At 41.4% G+C, this 24990-nt stretch overlaps 1 protein-coding gene across 2 annotated transcripts in view; it reads left to right on the forward strand.

Moving 5' to 3' along the window:
• COL4A6 (collagen type IV alpha 6 chain) overlaps window positions 1–24990 on the forward strand; it is a 4024271-nt gene that overhangs the window by 1755613 nt on the left and 2243668 nt on the right. For both annotated transcript variants that reach the window (XM_044057202.1, XM_044057203.1), the window contains exon 4: window positions 19858–19992. In XM_044057202.1, the coding sequence (XP_043913137.1) occupies window positions 19858–19992 (135 nt within the window). The remainder of the gene's footprint in view (window positions 1–19857; window positions 19993–24990) is intronic.

The raw sequence follows: 24990 nt of genomic DNA on the forward strand, positions 1-24990 counted from the left end.
CAGAGGTTTCAAAGCTTCTCAGAAAATGTTATGAGCTGTTACAAAGGGAATTTCCTGAACCTTCACCAATTCCCCCAGTTTTATCAGATTTGGAGAATGTATGTGTCTGCCAGTATTTTTGTCTGATAGCCAGCTTGCTGCCCATAAAAAGGCAAGTAGAATAAATAAACTTCTACAGTGTTTCAGGTTTTTACACACTCTTCACTGTCCTGACCAACAGTTATAGCTTTAGTTAATCCTATTAAAGCTAAAGTGTTAGATAATTCCTATTCTACTCTTTCTGATAAGGATGGGAAGATTATTGATGAGTATGGGAAATAGTGAATTCATCTGCAGCTTTGATTTTCAGAATTTTGAATTGTCAGGCTGTCATGTTAATATTTATTCTGATTAATTGTTTATAGGTTCTTAGATTATTACTAAGCTAATTGCCCTTGAGAGCCATTTTAAGTTTAGCCAATTATCCCTTCTGAGACTCAAACCCTGCACCTTGTGTTTGTAAGGCAAACGCCTTAACCATTAGGCCACCCTCCCAACCCAAAAATGTGAAAGTATGAGGAATGTTTGGTCTGCAGTTTCTTCCTGTGAGGAAAATCTGCATTAAATTATGTAGTTTCTTCTGTTGTACTAGTCATTGCTCTCTGTTTGCAGTGTGTGATACATGATTTGGCCGATAATTCTTTCACGGTTATGACATCTGGTACAGTTTTGAAGAGGTTTGCCTAGCTGAATTCTCAGAATATACTAAGAGGAACTTAAAAGATGGCTGCACACTGATCAACAGATTAACTTCAGCTCTCCCAGTGTGAAAACAGAAACTGAGAAACTGTAGCCAGAGATATTCTCAACTTGAGTAAAATTCAGTTACAATCTAGTAAGTATGCTGCCTGGATGCCTGCAAAGAAGAAACCAAGAGAAACTGAAAGAAATTCTACTAAAAAAGATGAAGAGAAAACACTGACTGGGAATAATCCTGCAGCTGTTCAGCAAAAAGCAGTTCAAGCTCCAGCTTTGGTGCAAGACTTGGCTTCCAGTAATCTAAAGGAAAAAGTAAGTCAAATGTGCTCAGAGTTGATTAACATAAATAAAACACAGAAGGGGTATATCCACTCAAATTATAAAAGGTTGGAAAAAAATGGAAGAAAGTTTAAACAGATAGTCAGGTGAGCTGATAATACTGATAATACTGGAAAAAGTCAGAGGTCAAAATGAAGAACAGTCTGGCTGAGTATAAGACTGCTGAAGAAGAGATGTTTCAAAAAATGGTAGCATTATTAGCCAGAGCATGTATGGAAAATCTGAGATTTTCTGCTGCATCAGAGAAGCTAGAAGAAACATACTGCATTCATTTTATGAAGGCACAAATAAGCAACTGGAATGATTTTTCACAGCAGGAACTGTTAATTGAAAGGAGCACCATGTATATGCTCCAAATTTGGCCACAAGAAAGCAGCTAAGACCTGTGTTAGTAAAGATGCAAAACTACCAGCAAAAATAGTTGATCCTGACAGAACTGTGGCAGAAGGGCAAAGTATTAAAAGTTGGAGACAGTAGGATGTTTGTGGAAAATGATTATTCACTATTCAGCAGTCAAAAGAGAAACACATGTATTCCAGTAATCAGGAAATGTTGAGAGGCAGGTGTAAGATTCAATCTGCTGTAGCCAGCTGTCTTCAGAAAAATTTTATCTGGAGGATGAAAGTCAATTTTGAAGCAGAACTGGCTAAGAAGGAAATGCAAGAGTTTGTCCAACAAAAATAAACCATCAAGTAGAAGGGGATTCTACTTCTCACTTTTCTGATCATAAGACTTTGCCAGTGAAACCTTTTCCACTATTCCAAATTAAAATGGCTGTGAGACAGAGAAAAGTACAGGAGTTAACCAGGAAAAATTGGTAGCACCATGGAATTGAACTAGAACTTGGAGTTGGGAGATGGAGATGAACAGGAAGACCGGTGACATGGAAATTAGTGAATAAACGTGAGACTGCAAACCATCAGTCATATCTGTGAAATATGACTATATAAGAATAAGAAGAAAAAGTGGACTTTTTAAACTTGTGAGGAACTAAAAACTATTTGCCTCATTTCATGTCATTAACATTTAGAAGGACTCTGAGGGGAGGGGAGGAGGATGTAAATGGATAACTGCAATAACTTTATTTTTACCAGTACTTCTTAGGTTCATAGGTGTGTACTAGGCTAAAGACCCTGGAGCCTATATAAGCCTAGTCCAAGTAGATTCCCTGGCATCATGCCGCCCAAAGTCAGTTCCCAGTGCCCCTGTCAAGCAAGGCCACTGAAGTGATCCCCAGGGTGAACTTCCTATTGCCCATCCACTCGTCAAGATTTCTCTTAAAGAGGGCCAGTGAAGTGCTCTACTTGACGTGAATGGGAAGTTTGTTCCAGAGTATGGGAAGTATGTGGGTTAGGAACCTGTCCCTCCAGCATGTTCTGTTTATTGTGGTAATGAGGTTTAGGACCTTGGAGTGTGTGGCACTGAGGGATTGGGATTTCTTTAGGTGTAGCATATCTAGCAGCTCTGGGTCAGACATGGCTTTGTAGGTCAAGCAGAGATTGCCTTTAAGTAGGCGATAAGAGACAGAGTATAGCTGGAGTTTTTTGAGTCTGTCCATATAGGGCATGTGTCTAAGGCCTAAGATCCTCTTAGTGAGGTATTTTTGTGGCCTTTCTAGTTGTTGTAGGTGTCTAGTGAGGTACATACCAAATGGGGCTTCGTATTCTATAACAGGTGTAATGAGGGATGAGTAGAGAAGGATTATGACCTCTTTCTTCCTGAATGAGAAACCTTTTATAATGAGATGTGCCACATAGAAGGACTTTCTGATTACTTTGGCAATGCGGTTATCAAAGGAGAGGTTGCTGTCAACCTGTGTCCCCAAGTCTCTTATCACATCTTCAACGTTTAGTGGACTACTGCCTATGTGATAGTTCATGGGCACCGAATTTTTCCCAAAGGGAATGACAATGCACTTTTTGGCATTGAGCTTAAGGCCATGATTCTGGCACCAGTCATTGGTGTTGGTGAGGCCTTTTTGTAGAATGTCTACATCAGTTGGAGAATGAATAATGGCTCCCAGTTTCAATCATCTGTGAACCTGGTCAGCTAGAGTCCCTTTATGTTGGCTTGAACTTTAGAGAAGTAGATGCCAAACAGGAGAGGACCTAGGACTGATTTCTGTGGGACACCACTTGTAACTGGATGGTAGTCAGATTTGGAGTCCACTACTTTCACAGTGTGAGTTCTATCAGTGAGCCAGTTGGCAACCCATCTTATGACATAGGGGTTTATGTATAGTTTAGTGAGTATATTTATGATTCCTGGGTAAGGGATGGTGTTGAAGGCCTTGGCAAGATCTAGGTAGGCTGTTTGAACTACCTTGCCCTCATCCACAGCTCTGGTGACAGACTTTTAAGAAGTCTATCAAGTTGAACAGGCATGATCTACCTTTCACAAGACCAAACTGCATGGAGTCCAGAGTTTGGAGATTCCCTATATCTTTATTTATAAGGTCCAGGATGATGCACTCCATAGCCTTACATATCAGACTCGTCAGACGAATGGAGCGGTAGTTCCCAGGGTCTGTAATCGCTCCCCCTTTGTGGAGTGGGATGACAGTCACAGAAACTTTTCACAATATAAACTAGATATTTTATTGTAAGGTATTTTAGTTGTTCTTGTGTTTGATTAAGTTATTAAAGTAAACAAATGTCTTTTTTTCTTCCTCTTATTAAAGTAAACTGATGTCTTTTTTCTTTCTCTTTCTTTCTTCTTTTTGGTATTAAAAATGTAGGCATTAAAATGCAAAAAGTGAAGAAAAGCTAAACAAAAACATGTTTACGTTAGTAGGCTATAATAATCTTGGATTGCTGAGGTAGGAGATAGGTTGTAAAAGTAAATAGATGATATTTTTTATCTTCCTTTCACACAGGTAAATGGCTGGATTAAGATCCGTGGTTTAATCTAATAAGAAATTTTAAGTGGAAACAAGTAATTATGAGAATGCTGAATATAATGAAAAGTTTTCCTTTAGCAGTAAATGTTTCAACATGTCTTTCTGGCTTCAACAGAGGAATGCATTTTTTTGTTTTTTTACTTTCCCTGGAGGCAAGCTGATAGTAGGGCAATACAAGACAGAACACTGGTTTCAAGGATAAAAGTTAATGATTTCTGAAAGTATGCAAGCAGTTTTCATATGTGGGGGAGGGGGAAGAAAGATAAAAAAAAAAAAAAAGAACAGCCACTAATTAGTGTAAGCAGAAACACGGGCAATAACATGCATTTGATCACAGATGATCTCAATTTCAGGTTAACTAGGGCACGTGTTATCAGGGGTTCACTACTAAATATTAAAATTCCACAATCCCAGGACTCTGAAAACCAGAGGACCAGAATCTCAAGATTGCAGAATCTTGAACAAAAAAATAAATAAATAAATAAAACACAAAGCAAACTATTCTGATGTTTATGCAGAGGGGCAAGCTCCCCGCCACCCCCACACCCCCTGCAACTTAAATATACCAACTCTGAGATGGCACCACAGTGGAGTGAATGGCAAAGTTCCCATTCCACACTGTAAGGCAATCTCCATTCAGTATTTTCGAAATTCCGCAATCTCAAGATTCTGGTCGTCGGTATTCAGAGTCTCAGGATTGTGGAATTTTGTTATTATGTAGTGAATCCATTATCATCCATCTATTTGGCACAAGTGTCCCTATTAGGAGGTTTAAGCTTCAATGTTAAGTTGTCTATCTCGCCTTCATTCTTGCTGGTTGGGTTCAGAGCCGATCTTCGGCTCTGACTCGGCCATCTTCTAAAGCTCGAGAGCTACATACTGGATCGAGGCCTCCCCATATCCCATGATGCCTGGTGCTAGAAACCCAGATCTCGTTTGCCGCTTCTGCCGCGAGGTTGCTCTACTGGCTCAGGTCGTATAAAACTTTTATATTGTGTCTTTTTCTGTCTTAAAACTAGATGTTAAAGCTGCTTCAAAGGAGTCAACCTAAATCGATCAGTCAAGAAGTCTGCTGGAGAAAGGTGTTTGGATATCACATCCTGATAGATCAGGCGTCTTTTCAGTTCCACAGCCCCAGGGTGTTCACCAAATGTTTTGCGTTTGTGACTGCTCACCTGAGGACTGGCTCCTAACTGCCACCAGCACTTCCCTTGGAATCAGTCTGTGTTGCTGCCATGAGATAGACTCAAGGTCTATCTTCGAAAGGATACAGACTATGGGCTCAAGTCCGAGCCTTGCTTCTCAAATCAAAGCCCCAGCCAGGATGGTCCTGCAGCTATTAGACTCCATGTCAGCCACTGTTCTCCTAGTCCCCTTAGCAAGATTGCATATGAGAATTCTCCAGTGGTCCTGTCACCAGTGGTCCTTTCAGGATCTCCCTCAGTCACCTCATACGGATCATGGAAACCTGCAAGCGGGACCTTCGCTGGTGGCTGGTGTCCTCCAATTTGGATCAGGGCCTTCCACCTCCTCCTGTGCCACCAGGCGGGGTGGGGCATTACCTGGGCAGGTGTATCTCTACAAGCCTACCTCCCTCAGGCGTGGTGCCATTCAGTCTGACAACATGTCAGTAGTCTGAGTATCTGAACAAAGCAGGGAGGGACCAGATCCTACCTTGCAGAGAGGCCATGAGAGTATGGGAATGGGCAGTGGCGACCAGGCGTTTTCTGATAGCGACTCATATCCCTGGGAGATCAGCGTGATAGCCGACAGACTAAGCAGAACTATCCTCTCTCTCACGAGTGGTCTCTGAGCGATACAGTGGCAACTCAGATCTTCAGAAGATGGGGAACTCCTTGTTGCGACCTTTGTGCAGAAAATTCTTCTCTCTCACTCCAGCTCCAGAATTTCCATCATACTTAGCCCATCATTGGCCACCCGGCTTTACTATCACGCCTTCCTCGGGTTCCCCTCCTTCCCAGAGTGATCCAAATCACTTAGGAGCAAGATGATTTTAGTTGCCTTACTGGCCTCGTCAGGTATGGTTCCCTATCTTGATATGCACTGGACAGTCCATGGTTCCTGGATCAGATCCCGGACCTATTGATTCACCAGTCGGGACAACTCCATCAGTCCCTTCACTCTTTGAAGTTAACAGCTTGGCTCCTCCTCTTCCGACTATAGTCAGGAATCATACCTTAGATCCGGAAGTTATACGTATCTTATCCTCAGCCCACAAGTCTGCCACTAGGAAATTGTATACTAGCAAATGGAAGAGATTTGCTATTTGGGCTCAACTCCGGGGTCTAGATCCCATCACTGTCCGGTGTCAGAAGTCCTGAAGTTTCTAACTTCCCTATTCAATCAAGGTTCTTCAGTCTCTACCATCAAGGTCCAATTGGCAGCTATTTCCAATTTTCATGAATCTATAAACCCACCTTTGATGAGCAACAGATTGTGTAAAACCTTCATAAAAGGTGCTGCGCTTTTACGACCTCCGATTCCTCATCCTGCTCCACCGTGGGATCTCGATGTGGTATTACGTGCCTTAACCTCCACCTTGAACCGGCAGCAACTTGTGACTTGAAATTTCTTTCTTGGAAAACTGCCTTTCTGGTGCGATTACTTCAGCCAGAAGGGTTTCAGAGCTTCAAGCTCTATCTGTCAAACCACCGTACCTGGTTTTTCACAAATATAGAGTATCCCTCAGGCCTAACCCATCCTTTGTTCCTAAAGTTTGTTCCAGTTTTTGCCTGCAACAGTCATTAGAACTTCCAGTTTTCTTCCCAAAGTACTCAAACAAAGCGGAATACATCTTCCACACATTGGATGTTTACAGGCAATTGCGCTTTTATTTAGATAGGACCCAACAAACATGGAAAACAGATCAATTGTTTGTGTCCTTTTCGGACAATAAATTGGGCAAAGCCATCACGAAGGTCACTATTGCCAAGTGGATCAGGGACTGTATTAGTCAAGCTTATTCCTCTTCTAATAAAGAGCTTACAACCTCTGTCAAAGCTCACTCTACAAGAGCTATGGCTACTTCAATAGCATTCCATTCTAAGCTTGCCATTAGCGACATTTGTCGTGGTCTTCCCCACACACCTTCATTTCCCACTACAAATTGGATGTGGCATCTCGGGGGCAAGCTTCATTTGGTTCCACAGTTCTCAGGAGTGTTTTCCAGTGAGCCACCCAGGAATCAGGTGCTAGGGACGCTGTCCCATCAGTACAGAATGTGCGAGATAGGATCACATAACATCTTTTAGTTATGTACTTACCATAACTTTAGATGTTTGGGATCCATCTCGCTACATTCTAATAACCCACCCTCCTTCCCCTGCCTTGGAGATCAGAAGAGACCGGACGGTCGAGTACTATCGTTTCATCTTGAAACATCTGGCAATGTTATATAAACAGTTATGTGTGTGTGCATGAGTGCGGACAAACAAGATCTGGGGAAGTAGTGGTGGTGCATCCTGGGATATAGAATAGCTCAGCCAATAAGAGACTTCGCTCTATAGCATAGCGTGCCGAGTTGGAGCCGAGGATCGGCTCCGAACCCATCAGTACAGAATGTAGGCGAGATGGATCCCAAACATCTAAAGTTATGGTAAGTACATAACTAAAAGTTAATTTTAGCATAGAAATTATCGTTAGATAGATCTTGGTAATCATAGTGTGTTTGTGTCTGAATACTTGTCTTTTCCTCAGAAACTCGTTTTTATTTAGAGAGTTTCCCCTCCCCCCTTTATCTTTTCTCTTTTCTCTTAAGGTTTTCCATTTAAGTTAGAGGATAACCTTACATCTAAAAGGTGTCCGTTTAAGTTAGAGGATAACCTTTTTTTCTTCCCTTCTTCTTTAAAAAAAAAAAAAAAAGTTAGTTTTGCTATAGTTCAGTATAGTTTTTGTAGTGTAGTGGTTCTGGTAACTGTAGTGTATTTTACTGTAGTTTGTTACCTTAACCTTTTTGTATGTGTGTTTTTTCCTTGGGTTTTTCTTTTATTAGGATGTCCAAGGATCCTAAGCCATCCGGATTCAAGAAGTGTGACTCATGCTGTCTGAAGATGTCTCTGACAGATGGTTACACTTCTTGTGTTTATTGTCTGGGCGCCGTGCACCTGCAGGACTCTTGTTCGATTTGCCATGTGTTCAGTCCAAGAGTCCTGCAAGAGCGCAAAAAGAAATTGATCTTGAGGGGTCTACTTAAACCCCAAGATTCACCGGCGAAGGCTCAGCCCATGAAATCTTCTAGGCCACCTAATCCTTCGGCTCCCAGTTCGGAGCCGTCATTGGGTGAAGCCATACCATCCATCTCGGCTCCGGCTGGAACCGATGTTCGTCCCTCCCAGTCAGCTCCAACATGTTCTTCTGAGCCATCTGAGAGTTGCAAAAGGTCAAGGTCTCCTTCTTTGGAGTCGATACGTTCGGCTCCGAAATCGCCTCTGCTCCAGTCAGAGCGTAGTCACCGCTCATCACACTCTTCTCGGTCCTCAAGACTTTCTGACCATGACTTGGAAAGAGTGGTCAGTAGGCTGCTAAAATAGCAGGCCCTAGCCAAAATGTTGTCCAGCCCCCTCATCAGGCGTCGGCTCCGTCCACAGCTGTAGAGATTCCTCCTCCGACTCATCCTATGAGCTCGGAGCCGGAGTTCATTGGGGTTCGAGTCATGGAACCGTCGGCTCCGATACCTTCTCCTTTGGTTCCATTGTCGGCTCCTATCCTTTCCATGGTACCGTCCTTGGAGGGATATGGGCACCGGGACTCCCTGGTCGGCTCCGAAGGGGCGAGTGGCATCGGACCCTTGTCCGACCCCGCTCTCCCTCTTGGTGCTTCGGTGCAGGTGAGCTCGGCTCCCACATCTGCCTCGGAGCTGTCTCCCTCGGTGCGGGGAGGGCTTCTGGTTTCTTCAGAACCTGAGCCTTTTCTGCATCCGGGCAGTGACACCTTCGAGGTGATGAGGAGTGTACTGGCCCCAGAGTCAGTCCCACGATCGACCCCATCGGCTCCCTCCCCCTAGGGTGCCTGCGTCAGCCTCTGCCCCTCTTCCAGACCCTAAGCGTGGGGATTCAGTGCTCCGGGACACCCCTTTGGGTGTATCCTCCTCTTCTGAGGCCTCTCCTGACCATTCAGAGGAGCCACGTTGCAAGAGGAAATGCAAGAGGAAGCATGTTGACTCCCCCGAGTCTGTCACGTCGGATACCGACTTAGAGGAGTCGGAAGGGTCGACAAGATCCCCCTCTGAAGATGTCTCCTTCTCAGACATCCTTGAGATGCTTCGGCAGAGGGGGAACTGGACTGCCTAAGCCCTTCCGAGGATGAGTCGGTATTCCTGGACGCGTTTGGATCCCGACCTTCCACCTCCTGGGGTGTCTCTGCCTTTTGACCTACTGATGTCTGTGGTGGCTCGGAAGGCGTGGATGGCTCCAGATACAGTGGAACCGACCAAATTCATTACTGTGCCACAGGACAAACAGTTTTTGACCAAAGGTGTCCTCGTTGATGCCATGGTGGTAACGGCGGCCACAAAGAAGGAGTTGGTTGAAACTTCATCTGTCCATCCCCCTAACAAGGAGTCCAGGATGATGGGCAGATATGGGAAGCAGGTGTTCTCTTCAGCGACCTTTTCTATGCGGTCCCTGAATTACCTGTGCCACTTCACCCACCTTCAGAGGGATCTCCTGAAAGAGCTTGTAGATACCCTCCAAGATCCATCAGCTGAGGGGGCCCAGGCTAAGGCAGCCTCCCAGCTGGCGACTCTTAACTCAGTGGTAAACTCCTCCATGAGGCTCATTTTGTATGCAGCCGATGGGGCGAGTAGAGCCGCAGGCACAGGCATGGCCCTAAGGAGGCACGCTTGGATGCAGCTATGTAACATTGTGGAAATTTTCAGAGCGTCTTTCACCAACACCCCTTTTGATGGTTCCTTTCTCTTTGGATCACATGTGAAGGATACCCTTACCAGGTGTGAGCAGGATGGCAAGACTCTCTCTGCCGTAGGTGTCTGTCTTTCCACTCCTTCCAGACCATATCCCAAGGGTCAAAAGAGTGGAAAGATGTGGTTCCGGAAATCCCAGGGAGCCTTGCCGGACACACATGGTGAGTTTTCCTCCAGGGGCAGAGGAGAGAACAATAACAGACGCTGCCCTCGTGGCAGAGGGGGTCTGCAAAACCAGGGCAGCAGAGAATCTTTCTCTGACAAGCCCTTCCAGCATCCCTGAAGGGTTGCCCGGCTGCACACCTCTGGAGGCAGTCGGGGGAAGATTATCGCTGTACCCAAGAGCCTGGCAAGAAATAACACAAGACAAATGGGTACAGTCCGTTATATCCGGAGGCTACAGAATTCCCTTTGTTCATGCTCCTTTATTGTCAAACAAGTCCCTTCCAGATGTTCCACTCAATCTAAGGGATCAAGCAGTTCAGGAAGTTTCAAAACTGCTAAGAAAAAGGGCCATCCAGCATGTCCCAGCAGACCAGCAAGGATCCGGAATATACTTAAGGTTCTTTTTGGTACCAAAAAAGACAGGGGACTGGAGACCCATTTTGGATCTCAGCAGACTAAACAGGTCTATACAAAGAACAAAGTTTTGGATGGTCATGCTACAGTCCATTTTGCCCTTCCTGGGTCAGGACAATTGGATGTGCTCCATAGATCTTCAGGATGCGTACTACCACGTCAAAATGGACAGGTGCTGCAGAAGATTCCTGCGCTTCCGGCTGGGAGCCAGCCATTATCAGTTCAGAGCTCTGCCCTTTGGTCTCACCACAGCCCCCAGGGTGTTCACCAAATGTATGGCAGTAGTTACCGCTCACCTGAGACGGCAATGATTCCAGGTGTTTCCGTATCTAGACGACTGGCTCCTCACTGCTACCACCTTTTGCAAGCCAGAGACTATACTATCCAGACGTGCTCCAGACTAGGTATCACTATAAATTTTGAAAAATCTGCTTTGTCGCCTTGTCAGTCTATCATCTTTATAGGCGCAAACTTAAATACAAAGGACAGGTCATCCAGCTTTCCACCAAATAGGGTGTTAGTCATTCAGCGGCATGCCCAGGTCTTGTTACAATGCAAGAGAATTCAAGCCAGGTTTGTCCTCCAAACCCTGGGTCTCATGGCAGCAGCAATCATACTCGTTCCAATGATACGTTTTCACATGAGGATCCTCCAGTGGCTTCTTTTTACCCAATGGTCCTTCCAGCAACTGCCCATGTATCACATGATTATCATCACAGAAACATGCAAAAAGCACCTTGCATGGTGGATGGTCTCCTCATCAGTTCCCCTGAGCAGACCATTTGTACTTCCCCCTCCAGTTGCTACGGTGGCAATAGATGCCTCCCTGATCAGGTGGGGGGGGGGCATTATCAGGGAAGAACACTCCAGGGTAGCTAGCAACCTCAAGAGTACCATCTGCACATAAACGTCTTGGAGATGAGGGCTGTGCTTTTAGCGTTGCAAGCTCTTCAGAACTCTCTTACTACCGGGACAATTGCAGTTCTAATGGACAATATGTCAGTCGTGTGGTACATCAACAAGCAGGGCAGAACCAGGTCCGACTCCCTATGTCAAGAACCACTCAGACTCTGGCAATGGGGGATGTCTTCCCAATGGTTTCTGACCGCAATACAGATCCCTGGGAAATTCAACGTCATAGCAGACAGGCTGAGCAGAGCTATTCTCATGCCTCACGAGTGGTCTCTGAATCAAGTAGTAGCGGACCAAATCTTCCGCAAATGGGGCAACCTTGCTGCGACCTCTTTGCCACCCCCTTCAACAGCAAATGCAGCAACTTCTTCTCTCTCCTACCACATCCAGAGCATTCCCCCAGAGACGCTGTAGTCCACGATTGACCTCAGGGACTTCTGTACGCATTCCCTCCTTTTCCCCTAATTCCCAAGCTGATTCAGAAAGCTACCTTATTGGGTTGCAGAATGATCCTCATTGCTCCATACTGGCCTCGACAAATATGGTTTCGGTTCCTTCATTATCATCTTATCGAGCAGCCTTGGACTCTGGACCCAGCTCCAGACCTCCTGATCCATCAATCGGGTGGGCTGCATCATTCCCTACAATCTCTCAAGCTCACAGCTTGGTTGCTCCACTTCCAACCCTAGCCAGGCTTCCTGATATCTCCCAATCAGTGCGTGAAATCATTTTATCATCGCACAAGTCTACCACTAGAAAAACTTACGCTAGTAAATGGAAACGTTTTTCTTCCTGGGCAGAGGCCAAGAATATAGACCCCTTTTCAGCCCCTGTTCACCACATCCTGGAATTTCTAGTGGAGCTCTTTCATTTTGGGTCCGCTTCCGCTACAGTTAGAGTGCAGTCAGCCACAATTTCAAATTTTCACATTGGCCTTTCAGAAAGTAGCATAATGTCTCATAAGCTTTGTAAGGCCTTTCTCAAAGGAACCACTCTGCTCAGGCCCCCGGTTAGGGATCCTCCACCCCCGTGGGATCTGACTTTGATTCTATCCTCTCTAATTTTGCCACTCTTCGAACCTGCAGCTTCCTGTCCTTTGAAGTTATTATCTTGGGAAACACTTTTTCTGGTAGCAATTACTTCAGCGAGAAGAGTTTCTGAACTGCAGGCTCTTTGTATCCATCCCCCGTACCTAGTGTTCCTCAAAGACAGGGTTGCTCTTAGGACTAACCCTTCCTTCCTTCCTAAGGTCTCCTCTGAGAATAATTTGAACCAGTCCATTGACCTTCTGTATTTTTTCCCAACCATTCCAACAGGGCAGAATATAAGTTACATCAATTAGATGTTCACAGGCAACTGCGCTTTTATTTGCATAAGACTAAGGACTTCAGAAAATCGGATCAGCTTTTCCCCTCTTATGCAGAGGGCAAACAAGGCCTACCAGTATCAAAAGTAACTTTATCTAGGTGGCTGACTTCTACCATAACCTTTATCTATCAGCTGAGGAAGGAAGAATTGCCCATTAAACCTAAGGGCCACTCCACCAGAGCATTAGCCACTGCTGTTGCGTTTCAAGCCAGGTTGCCCATGGAATCTATTTGTGCAGCGGCCACTTGGGCAAATCCTCATACTTTCATCTCGCATTATAAGCTGGACGTGGTTTCCAGGAGCAGAGCTGATTTTGGTTCCACTGTTCTGAAGAGTCTGTTCCACTGAGCCACCCAGGATATTAGGTGCTAGGGACACTGTCCCAACCAGCAAGAATGAAGGCAAGATAGACAACTTAACATAAAGAAGTTATGTACCTACCATAACGTTCCATGTTAGTTGTCTCCTCTCGCCTTCTTTCTTGCGTCCCACCCACCATCCCCCTATCCTACTAGACCGAGAAGAGTTTCTCTATGGATTTACACTGGCTGAGTCTTCTCTGACTATCCGACTCTACCTAGTAGTCTCTATAGTTGGGCTTAGGTATGATAGGATAGGATTCCTTCATTACTTTGTCTACTGTTAGTCTCACCAAGCGAGATCTGGGTTTCTAGTGCCAGGCATCATGGGATATGGGGAGGCCTCGAGCCAGTATGTAGTTCTCGAGCTTTAGAAGATGGCCGAGTCAGAGCCGAAGATCAGCTCCAAACCCAACCAGCAAGAAAGAAGGCGAGAGGAGACAACTAACATGGAACATTATGGTAGGTACATAACTTCTTTTTATTTGAAGATGCACATAGCTATGGGTATACGTATTAAGTTAATAGGTTATGGAGGTGTTCTGGGGTGTGTTTGTTTGTTTTTTTTTTTTTTTTGAAGGTTTTTATTAAAATAAAAAGTCTTGTAAAATATGACACAAGTTCCAAAGTTGATGATAAGAAAAATTTGTATAAAAGATTAACCTGCCAAACATTGGGTACATGTATCATAAAAGCTGAAATTGGACCGCTAAAAAACTGTGATATGTAATATGGTAGGAATAAGGACTTCTTACCATAATTTTGACACTTTATACATATTATCTTAGAATGTGAATGGTCTCACATGTATAGACAAAAAGGAAAGGCTACTTAACTATATTTAAAAAATGCAGAGTGCAAATGGCAATGCCACAGGAGACATATTTGGAAAGAAATGAGTATGTGAATTTGATAAAGAAATGATTACAGGATGGATATTCTGCAGAATGTCAAGGACAAAGGAAAAGTAGGGTACTTAAATTAATTGATTTATTAATTTATTAATCAATTAAATAATAAAAGAGGCAGAAAATGGCAGATTTTTAGTAGTAAGGGCTACTCGCAATGGATGAGGATTACACTGGCACCTAAAACTCCCATTTTGGAGATTAAAAAAAAATCACTTGTGAATATTACTTATAGGTGGGGACTGGAGTTTGATTTGCAACACAGATGATGTGTCTAGGGGGCCTAGAAGGGGAAATGTAACAAAAGGGGATAGAGCTCTGAAGAAAATTATGAAAATATTTGTTAAGAAAGGCATGAATTAAGTAGCAGGAACTCTGAGAGAATGTGCGTATTATTCCCCAAGGTACAGTAACTGGTCTAGACTTGACAGAAATTATATGTCACAGGAACATGTCTATTTAATTGAGAACTGTAATACACATCCAAAAACCATTTCATATCATGCACCAATAATTACCAAGATAAAAAATGCAAGGTAATGAAATAAATGTGAGATACTGGTGTTTTCGCCACCTACCCATTAAAATGAGAGAAATTTAAGGAATGAGTTAAGATAGAAAGTACTCCAGAGGTTATAGATAGTGAGTGGGATAAAATGAAAGTGGTATTTAAAAATATGGTAGAAATAAAAGAAAAAAAAGATGTGGTTAAGAATTAATTATTTAGAGGGGCTGACAAAGGTGAAAGCATTACAAAATAAGGGGAATCTCGCAGAACAAGAGGAGGTGCAATTGCAGAGTGCTAAAGGGAAAATAAGAAAGTAAGTGGTTAATAAGTTTAGACAAATTTCTGTTCAGCAATGTTTTTGATACTTAATTCCAGAGCACAAAAATTTTTGGTACAACAGCTTGAGAAACAGAAAGTAGAAAGAGTTGTTGCCATACTTAGGGAGTCTACTGCAAGAAAAATAACCAGAGATCTTATAGATGTGTTAGAAATATTACAGAAAGTTTATGAAAATTTGTATAAAGCAGAGAAGTGGGGAAGTTAACAAAAGGTAAAACATGAGGCCAGCAGACTGGGGCTAATAAATGCTTTATTATAACAAAAATAAAAATAAAAAGAGCAACAACACCACAGACCAGTTTTGTCTACATGAGTTAACTAGCCTTCATCAGTGTCAGTAAAAATACCACTCAATACTAAACGAAAAAGAAAAGAAGTGAATCATTAAGTTGGGTGGTTTATTCCCACCAGGTCTCAATGAGAATTTGTGATGAACCAATGGACTTCAACCTTAGTGGTAGGTTGAGTATAAAATTGAGCAATAGATTTATGGTATTTTTACTGACATTGATGAAGGCTAGTTAATTCATGTAGCCAAAACTGGTCTCTGTTGCTGTTTTTATTTTTATTTTTGTTATAATAAAGCATTTATTAGCTCCAGTTTGCTGGCCTCTTGTTTTACCATTTAGATTCTTCTATTTTGGGGCCGTGCAGTTGCCGTACTTGCAGGGACTGCTTTGTTTAAAGTCAACAAAAGCACAAACCAAAATATTTAGGGAAGATTTAAATATGCCAAGGTTAGAAGCTGATGAGGCTCAACAACTAAAAATTAAAACAGGAGGAGAGGAGATAAAAATGGTGATATTTAACCAATCTGCAGGAAAGTATCCAGGAATAGATGGTATTCTGATTGAAGTATGGAAGTTAGGAGGGAAGAAGGTAATAAAAATCTGGTATGTTTGTTTATCAGTATTTTAAAAGGAGTGGAAGCACCATATGACGGACTGGAGGCAAAAAAAAAAAACAAAGTAGGAGGGGTCCTCTCTGATAAGTTTTGGCTGAAGAAAGGACCCAGGCAGGGGTGCCCTCTTCTCCTTTGTTATTTGCATTATATTTATAACCACTGGCAAAGAAATTAGGGGACTCATAAATTCAAGGATATAATTGGTATTGTGTTGAAGAAAAGTTAACTTTATTTGGTATGATATTATTTTGTACCTAATGGAACGAGAAAAGAACATCTCAGTGTTGTTTAATATTCTGACACAATTCGTCTTCTGTTTAAGTCCAGCTTTAAAACAAACCCCAGACCCAGGATCAGTTTCCTGGATAAAGTTGCAAAACTGCAGCCAAACCACTACACCTAGGCTTCATAGATCACCCAGCTCTTGGCCCAATGATTGCCAATGTCAACAAGCTCCAGCCTCTCTTGTAGCAGCAAATCCACTATGACCACACTCAAACTCTTTCTATGGATAGACTTCCAATTCACGCCGATCGACCCCAAAAGATGAATGGACAGCCTCTGTTTGTCATCCTGTGCTGGTTAATTGTGGACTTACCTGACATAATGCATCTTGGGTCTGCCACCACATATTAAGCTGGCAGGAAAAAGAGAATGACAAGTGATGTCATCTTCAGCCAGCAAGTAGCTTGCAAATTAGGTACAGTAAAGAGATGCTGTGATTGGCTGAATTGTCCGCAGCCAAACAGAGGTCACTTTACTGCATATATTGGGATGAGAAGCAACCAGATCTGGCCGTCGGGGCTGGGATTGTATTTTACAATAAAAATGGGCAGTCTCAGGCAATTCTGGACACTTGAGAGCTATGTGTTTCAGTATTTTAACATTTTAAGATTAAAAGAGTAAGAAGTGCCCCGAGGAGACAAAAGTGTTATTCTTCTCTGTTGTCTTTTACAGTGCACTGTACTCAGAGACAGTTTATTACAGTACTTCGTCCAGAAAGTAAAGTAACGTTAAATAAGAGCACTGGTAGTCATAGTTTTGAAAGCTCTTGACTTATGCTTCAGTTAGTGGTTGTTATCTGTGTCTGTGAAATGATGAACTTGAACAAGCTGAAATGGGATGTGTTAACTATTGAAATGAAACTGAAAGCATTGGAACATATTGATAATGATGAACCTATAAATTGGGTATGTACTGAACTGAATGCAGGAAAAAGTACGAACGATTAGCAGAGAAAATGGAAATCCCTTCAAGATTTCAGTAAGCAAGTATAATTGGAAAAGGTGCCCTCAAGAAGGTACACTATGAAGAATCAAAAATGAAGTTATTGATGATGCATTATGGGTATGGTTCATGCAAAAAAGACAAAGAGGAATACCTCTGAGCAGGCTAATTTTGAAGGAAGAGTCAATGCAGTTGCACAAGAAAGTCAACAGCGGAGAAGAATTTTTAGCCAGTGAGGGATAGCTTTCACAGTGGAAAAAGTGCCATAGAATTCATTATCAAGGTGTTTGCTGCGAGAAATTGTCAGCAGATCAAAATGCTACAAGTGAATTTTCCCAGAAAGTTTTAGATGCTATACAGAATGAAAGCCTTACTCCTGAACAAATCTACAACTTGGATGAAACAGGCTTAAATTTTAAGCTTCTTCCATCAAAAACGCTAGCAGCATCATCAGAAACACTTGCTACTGGTTTCAAAATGAAAAAAGAGAGAATCACTGTGGCTGTTTGTAGAAATGTTGCTGGGAGTTACAAACTGTCACTTTTCATTGTAGGTAAATCAGCCAAACCCAGCGTATTTAAAAATGTAAATGTCAGTGCTCTATTAGTGTACTATAAAACCCAGAAGTCAGCTTGGATGGATTATTTTTTATTTAAAGAATGGTTTTCAAGTGAATTTGTTCCAAAGGTTAAGGCTCATTTGACGCATTTAAAAATTACAGTTAAACACAGTTTTTATCCTTGTCAATGCTCCAGCACTTCCCACTAATCTATTTTCTGATGATATCAAAGTGATGTTTTTACTACTTGACGTTACATCTTTGGTGCAACCTATTAGTTTGAAAGAGCGTTACAGAAGAAAACTTCTTTCAGAAATTCTTGAGAAAACTACTAATGAAGAAACGGAATTCATTGAAGCCCTTAAGGAAATTAACATTAAGGATGTGATTTACATGTTGGCATCAGCTTTTGATGAAATGTCATCATCGTTTGTGAAGTCATGGAGAAAACTATGGCCTGATGTCGAAAAGTTAACTGCAAACTGCGATCTACACAAAGAAGATCTGACAGACCATTGCAACATTGTTCTACTTAATGATTTTAAACAATTGTCTCAGTTCAAAGACTTGGTAGAAAGGGACATCAATCAGTGGCTTTTAGGCGATAACATTCTAGAGAATGAAGTATTAACAGACGATGAAATCATTGACATTATTCAAGGAGAAATTGTGGAAGAAGAACAAGAGAACTCGGAAGCTATGAGTGAAGATGATGATTACAAAAATATAAGTCACTCAGAAGGAAACTCTTGAAACTGCGTTGAGATATACTGAACAGCAAAACAATTCATCTGGTATTGATATTTTCTTTATAAAAAAGTGGCATGAATTTTCTACAAAACAAGAACTGAAATAAAAAAAAAGGAAAATTACTGATTTTTTCAACTAAATAAATAAATGTTTAATAAATATATATATATATATATATGTGTATATATATATATATATATATATATATATATATATATATATACATATTTTTAAATCTGGTTTACAACCTATAAATGCTATTTTGTATGCTTTTTCTGGTTAACCAGCCATCCGTCTATCCAGCCTAGGGTCCAGTCCCAATGAGACTGAAGAAGAGGGAGTCTACTGTACCTTTGTTTTTCCTCTGTTTTAATGTCCCACTATATTTTTTTAAAGCAAAGAAATCATTGTATGTTTTGGCATGCACAAGTAACCTGCTATGAAAATTAACCACCCATTCAACAAAAAACCAAAACAATAAACAACCCTGTTGTCCCCAAAGTCTGAATTTGTATGAAGTGAAATTGAATCTTTCAAAATGCAGGACCTGTAACAAATGAGTGCATATCTCTCAACCTCTTAGCATAAAAAATCTGAACAATGCCAGAAATAATGGGTTGATAAAGGCCCAAAAATAGGGGGACAGTTTATGTAGGGCTCTTATAGAATAGCAGGTTTTGCATTAGCATACAATTTCTGGAGGATAAGAAGTCTAAAACTCAAATATTTGTCATTATTTAGTGACTTCAGTCCACAATGACTTACCAGAAAAACACAAATTTTATGAGGAACAAATCGAGAATATGAGGCAAACTTCTGGACATTCTGCAAAAATTTGGACAGTTGAGTGGTATGCATGAGTGATGCTATTACTTGTAAGGCTATGTTTTTAGTCATTATGGTACAGAAAACATTAAAATCTCCATTAATGCATCATTCAGTTCAGTAGCTTGTTATAATTTTCTGGTTTGTTGTATAGTTGAGACGTAGTGAGAGAAGCAGTAGCAACTGATAGTAATGTATGTTTAATGCACATTTTAACCAGGGGGCAGTAATAAATCCTTTGCTTCTGAAATAGTTCAATTCATAGACGATGGCTTATTCTTCTCATCAGTAGTGTGTTTTAATTATATATTGTAAGGTCAGAGTTTATTCTGACTGTAACAGTGTTCAATATATGTCATAGGAGTGAAATAATGGGTGAAGGTTGAAAAGATTTCTGTAATGCATGGACTTATTGAAGGTTTTGGGGAGCGCATCTTCAGTTTTTGGTTCTGGGGTAAAGTCAAATTTATTTTCTTCTTTACTCCAGTAAAATCAAAAGTAAGCAGCTGCTGAATGGTAATATGGAAGAACATGACTGATTCAGGCAGCAGTGAATATATCGTTTTCTATTATTGTCTATTTTCTGTTTAGAATCAGAACTGTCAGAAAGTTGCTTCTCCAAAAATGTTATAGATTAAACAGTTGCTTTATCCTACTTTGTTATTGGATACTTTTTAATTAACTTTTATGTTTCCCACACAGGGTCGACCAGGGCCACTTGGGCCTCAGGGTCCCATGGGTCCCCCAGGACTGCTAGGACCAGAAGGTATACAAGGACTGAAAGGAGAGCGAGGAGCACATGGACCCCCTGGACAGCCCGGAGCAAAAGGAGACATGGTAGGTTGATTATACTGCACATGTACTAAGTATTAATGTAGCATGCTGTGCATTTGTGATGATTACCTTTAGCAAAAATGGAGCAGCAAAGCAATTGGCAACATGAAATGTCAGGATCATAGCTTTCAAATAACAGTTCAGTTGATTTTTCATATAAGGATGTTGCTGTTAGGCAGTGGAACTTTTCTGTATAGTTTAGTTTTGTGCGCCATCTCTTCCATTTTTACTTGATGGAACTGGTTTCTTTTTTTCTCACAAACTGTCTTTACCTGTAAGTGACATTAAATTTCATTATTTTAAATCTATTCAGATATTCTAAAGATATTATAAAAAGGGCTCTAAATTCAGAAAACAATTGCCCAGTTGTTCACATTTTTCAAATAACAATAGTGGCTACTATTTAAACCGTGCAAATGAAAAAAGTAATTTATACATCATTTAAATAATTTTTCAAATAATAGTGTAGAGTTCATAGTAGGGCGGCCACGGTGGTGCAGTGGTTAGCATTGCCGCCTCACAGCAAGAGGTTCTCCAGTTCGATTCTCGGCTGGGGTGCCTCCTGTGCGGAGTCTGCATGTTCTCCCTGTGGTCGCGTGGGTTTCCTCCGGGTGCTCCGGTTTCCACCCACATCCCAAAGACATGCAGTAGGTGATTTGGACACTATAAATTGGCCCTAGGTGTGAGTGTGTGCATGTGTGTGCCTTCTGTGGAAGGTTGGGCGCTGGGCTGGCAACTCGACACCGTAAAACTCCACTGCCAAACATGAGCGGACAGATGATCTGCTGCGGCGACCCTTAACCGGGAAAAGCCGAAAGAAGAAGAAGTGTAGAGTTGGTAGTCTGAAATTGAAATGTTTATTGATTCTTATTTTGATTCCTCACTTTGTGAACTCCCACTGAAATAGTAGCACAGCAGAGGGTATGGGTAAATACATATATAATTCAGCTCTCTTAGTATTTTCTTCACTTTTGTGAAAGTCTAACTACAGATTTATTTATTGACATCTGAGTAGATGCCAATTTTCAATGGAGGCCTGGGCTGAAAAGCTCCAAATGCAGATGACTCTGACTTTCAAATGCCATTAGCAAGTAGTATTTTGTTAATTTTAAAATAAACAACTTCAATCCAAAAGATTTTAAAAAGTAAATAACCAAAAAAACTTTAAACAGTAAGGCATCTACTATCAATGCAAATCAAGATGTTAGCCATCTGTATAGTCAAAGAGGTTGAAGAATCTAGTTAGTTTTGGATGCTCTAGTGATGTAGAGGGTTTTATTAGTGGCTTGGGTGACTTGGAGTGGCTGGAAAGGATGTGTATTCCATCGTGGGGGTGGAGGGCTCACTGGTGATGCTCCCAAAGACAAGGCATGGTCCAAAGACAGGAGTTGCCCTTGTATGCAACCAGTGAGTGTGGGGGGCAGGGAAAGGGAAAAGTGGGTAGGGCATATTTAAAAAAAAAAAAAAACAGACAGAAGGAGAGACAGATGCCCCCCCCAAGATGCCTTTAACATCCATGACTGGCTGCAGCAACCCTGGAGCAAGTCTGGGAGGGGCAGGATTAGGAGGTTACTGGTAGACCCAACATAGATGTGGAGCACTGAGGGCTGGGCATGTTTAAATGAGGTCTAAGGGGACCAAAAAAAAAGTTTCAGTCAGCATTACATGAATTTCACAATGCTCTTCTAATTACCCACAATTTCTAATCCAGAATATCTGTGTTATATAGCTATATATATATATATATATATATATATATATATATATATATATATATAAATATATCTGTGTGTGTCTGTACACACACACACACACATATATATATATATATATATATATATATATATATATAAAAATATATATATATATACTTATATATATATACTTATATATATATATATATAGGATCACTACTAAATCCTGAATACTTACAATACCGAAGACTGGGATCCCGAGACCAGATACCCGAAAAATGAGAAGACCGGAAGACCAGAAGCATGAAATTTAAAATACCAAATACTACAATAAACATAAACCACATACACATCCCTTTACCCAAAACACAAACATACAAGCCTACACTACATAAAAGAAGGGGGAGGCAAGCCCCCTGCACCACCAAACCCCCCGTACTTAAATATTCTAACTGCATGGTCGCACTATACAAACACACAAAAACACCACCACACAACTACATTCCCCACACACACACACACACACACACACACACATCACAGTCACAATACAAACTTACACACATACTAAAGCCCCTAACCACCACAACCAAACATAGATACTTACCTAACCTCCTGACATCTCTGTACTTCGCGATTTTGAAATTCGCTCTACTGGTCTTTCGGATATCTGGTCTCGGGATTCTGGTCTTCGGTGTTGTAAGTATTTGGGATTTAGTAGTGTGTGTGTGTGTGTGTGTATATATATATATATATATATATATATATATATATATATATATATATATGTGTGTGTGTGTGTGTGTGTGTGTGTGTACATGTATATAAATATCATATATATATATATATATATATATATATCTATATATATATATATATATATATATATATATATATATATATATGTGTGTGTGTGTGTGTTGTATATATATATATATATATATATATATATATATATATATATGCATATATATAAATATATATATATATATATATATATATATATATATATATATACACACACACACATATCTTCTTCTGTTCTTCAAAAACACACCTTAGCAAAGACAGAAAGCCGAACCCACTTTAGCAAAAGTGCACTTAAATGAAAATGCACTTTCGCGAACAGCAGTTTACTGAAGCACAGTTAGCGGTTACAGGATATTGTGCTAGTACAGGTACATTCATTTGTATTTGCTGTTGATCGTTTTACGGAAGAGGAAACTATAGTGTTGTTATAGATTGTGTTACAGTGAGAATAAGGAAATGTACCCCTTTACCCACTGTAGTGTGATCTCAAAATTAGTATATATAAATAGCAGGGGTGTGGGGAGTGCAGGGTTGCTTGCCCCCTTTGCAAAAATGTGTTTCTAGTATTTTTTCTTTTTTTTTTGTGGTTTGCTAGACTGTTGTTCGCAAAAGTGCATTTTTGTTTAAGTGCACTTTTGCTAAAGTGAGTTCAGCCTTCTGTTCTTCAGTAAAGTGTGTTTTTGAAGAACAGAAGTAGACCTGTATATATATATATATATATATATATATATATATGTGTGTGTGTGTATAGAGATATATATATATATATATATATATATATATATATATATATATATACATACGTATATATATATATATATATATATATATATATATATATATACACACACATACAGTACACACACTCATACATATATATAGGTTCATAGGTTTATACTAGGCTGTCTGCCCTAAGGCATTTATAAGCCTAGCCCAAAGTTTTGTGGCTTATGCCACCCCTTATATGAAAAAATACTGTGCCCATTAGTTTGTTGTCCCTCTGTCCAGCAGTGACACAGAGATGATTCCCGGGGTAAACCTACGATCTCCCATCCACAGGTCAAGATTTCTCTTGAACAGAGCCAGCGAGGTGCTCTGCCTCACATGGACCAGGATTTTATTCCACAGCATAGGGAGTCTCTGAGTGATAAATCTATCCCTCCAGCACGTCCTTTTTATATCCGTGCTAAGGTTTAAGTCGCTTGCTCTAGTGGTTTTGGTGGATTTGGATTTTTTGAGGTGGAGCATGTCTATTAATTCCGGGTTGGACATGGCCTTGTATGTCAGGCACATGTCACCTCTGAGCAGGCGGTATGCGACTGAATAGAGCTGGAGTTTCTTCAATCTGGCAGCATATGACAGATTTTGGAGTCCCTTTATCCTTTTGGTGAGGAACTTTTGGGGTCTCTCCAATTGCTGCAGATGTCGGGTGAGATACATCCCGAATGGGGCATTGTGCTCGATCATTGGTCTGATAAGTGAAGAGTACAGGGGAACAATGACCTCACTAGATTTTGATGTGAATCCCTTCATGATCAGGTGGGCAATGTAGAAGGTCTTTCTAACCACTTTAGCAATGTGAGTGTCAAAAGAAAGGCCACTGTCAAACTGGGTCCCCAGGTCCCTGATAACCTCTTCTGTGCTTAGTGGATTGCCACCTATATGGTAGCTTGGGGTTACCTTCTTTTTCCCGAAGGGTATGACTATACATTTTTTGGCGTTTAACTTCAGGCCATGGCTCTGGCACCAGCTATCTGTTTCCGTGAGTCCCTTCTGAAGGATATCCGTGTCCGATGCACTTTCCACTATGGCGCCCATTTTGCAGTCATTTGCAAACTTTGTCAGCCAAACTCCTCCCATGTTGGCCTGTACTTCTGAGAAGTAGATGCCAAACAATAGGGGGCCAAGGACCGAGCCCTGTGGGACACCACTTGTGACCGGCTTGGAGTCTGACATAGCGCCAGCAACTCTAACCCTGTGGGTTCTGTCCTTAAGCCAGTTTGCAACTCATCTTGTGACATATGGGTTTACATTTAAGCTGGTAAGTTTTTCTACAATACCCGAGTGGGGTATTGTGTCGAAAGCCTTTGCAAGGTCAAGGTAGGCTGTATGGACTGCCTTTCCCTCATCAATGGCCTTGGTGACTGTTTCGAAGAAGTCGACCAAGTTCAAAAGGCATGATCTACCCTTGATGAAGCCAAACTGGGTCAGGTCCAATGTCTGCAAGTCCCCTATATATTTGTTTATGAGCTCCGTTATGATCCTCTCCATAGCTTTGCAGACTAGACTTGTTAAGCTTATGGGGCAGTAATTACCAGGGTCTGTAGAGGCACCGCCTTTGTGGAGTGGGACCACAGTTGCCGTACGCCACTCCTTGGGCACGTATCCTGTGGTAAGGCTGAGATTAAACAGCTGCCTTATGTGCGGGTTTAATTCCTCATTTAGCTCGTGTAGCACACAGCCGGGGACACCATCCGGTCCCATTGATGCTGTGTTT

This window comes from Protopterus annectens, chromosome 15.part0, assembly GCF_019279795.1.
Source record: "Protopterus annectens isolate FY-2018-M chromosome 15.part0, PAN1.0, whole genome shotgun sequence".
Lineage (NCBI taxonomy): Eukaryota > Metazoa > Chordata > Ceratodontiformes > Protopteridae > Protopterus > Protopterus annectens.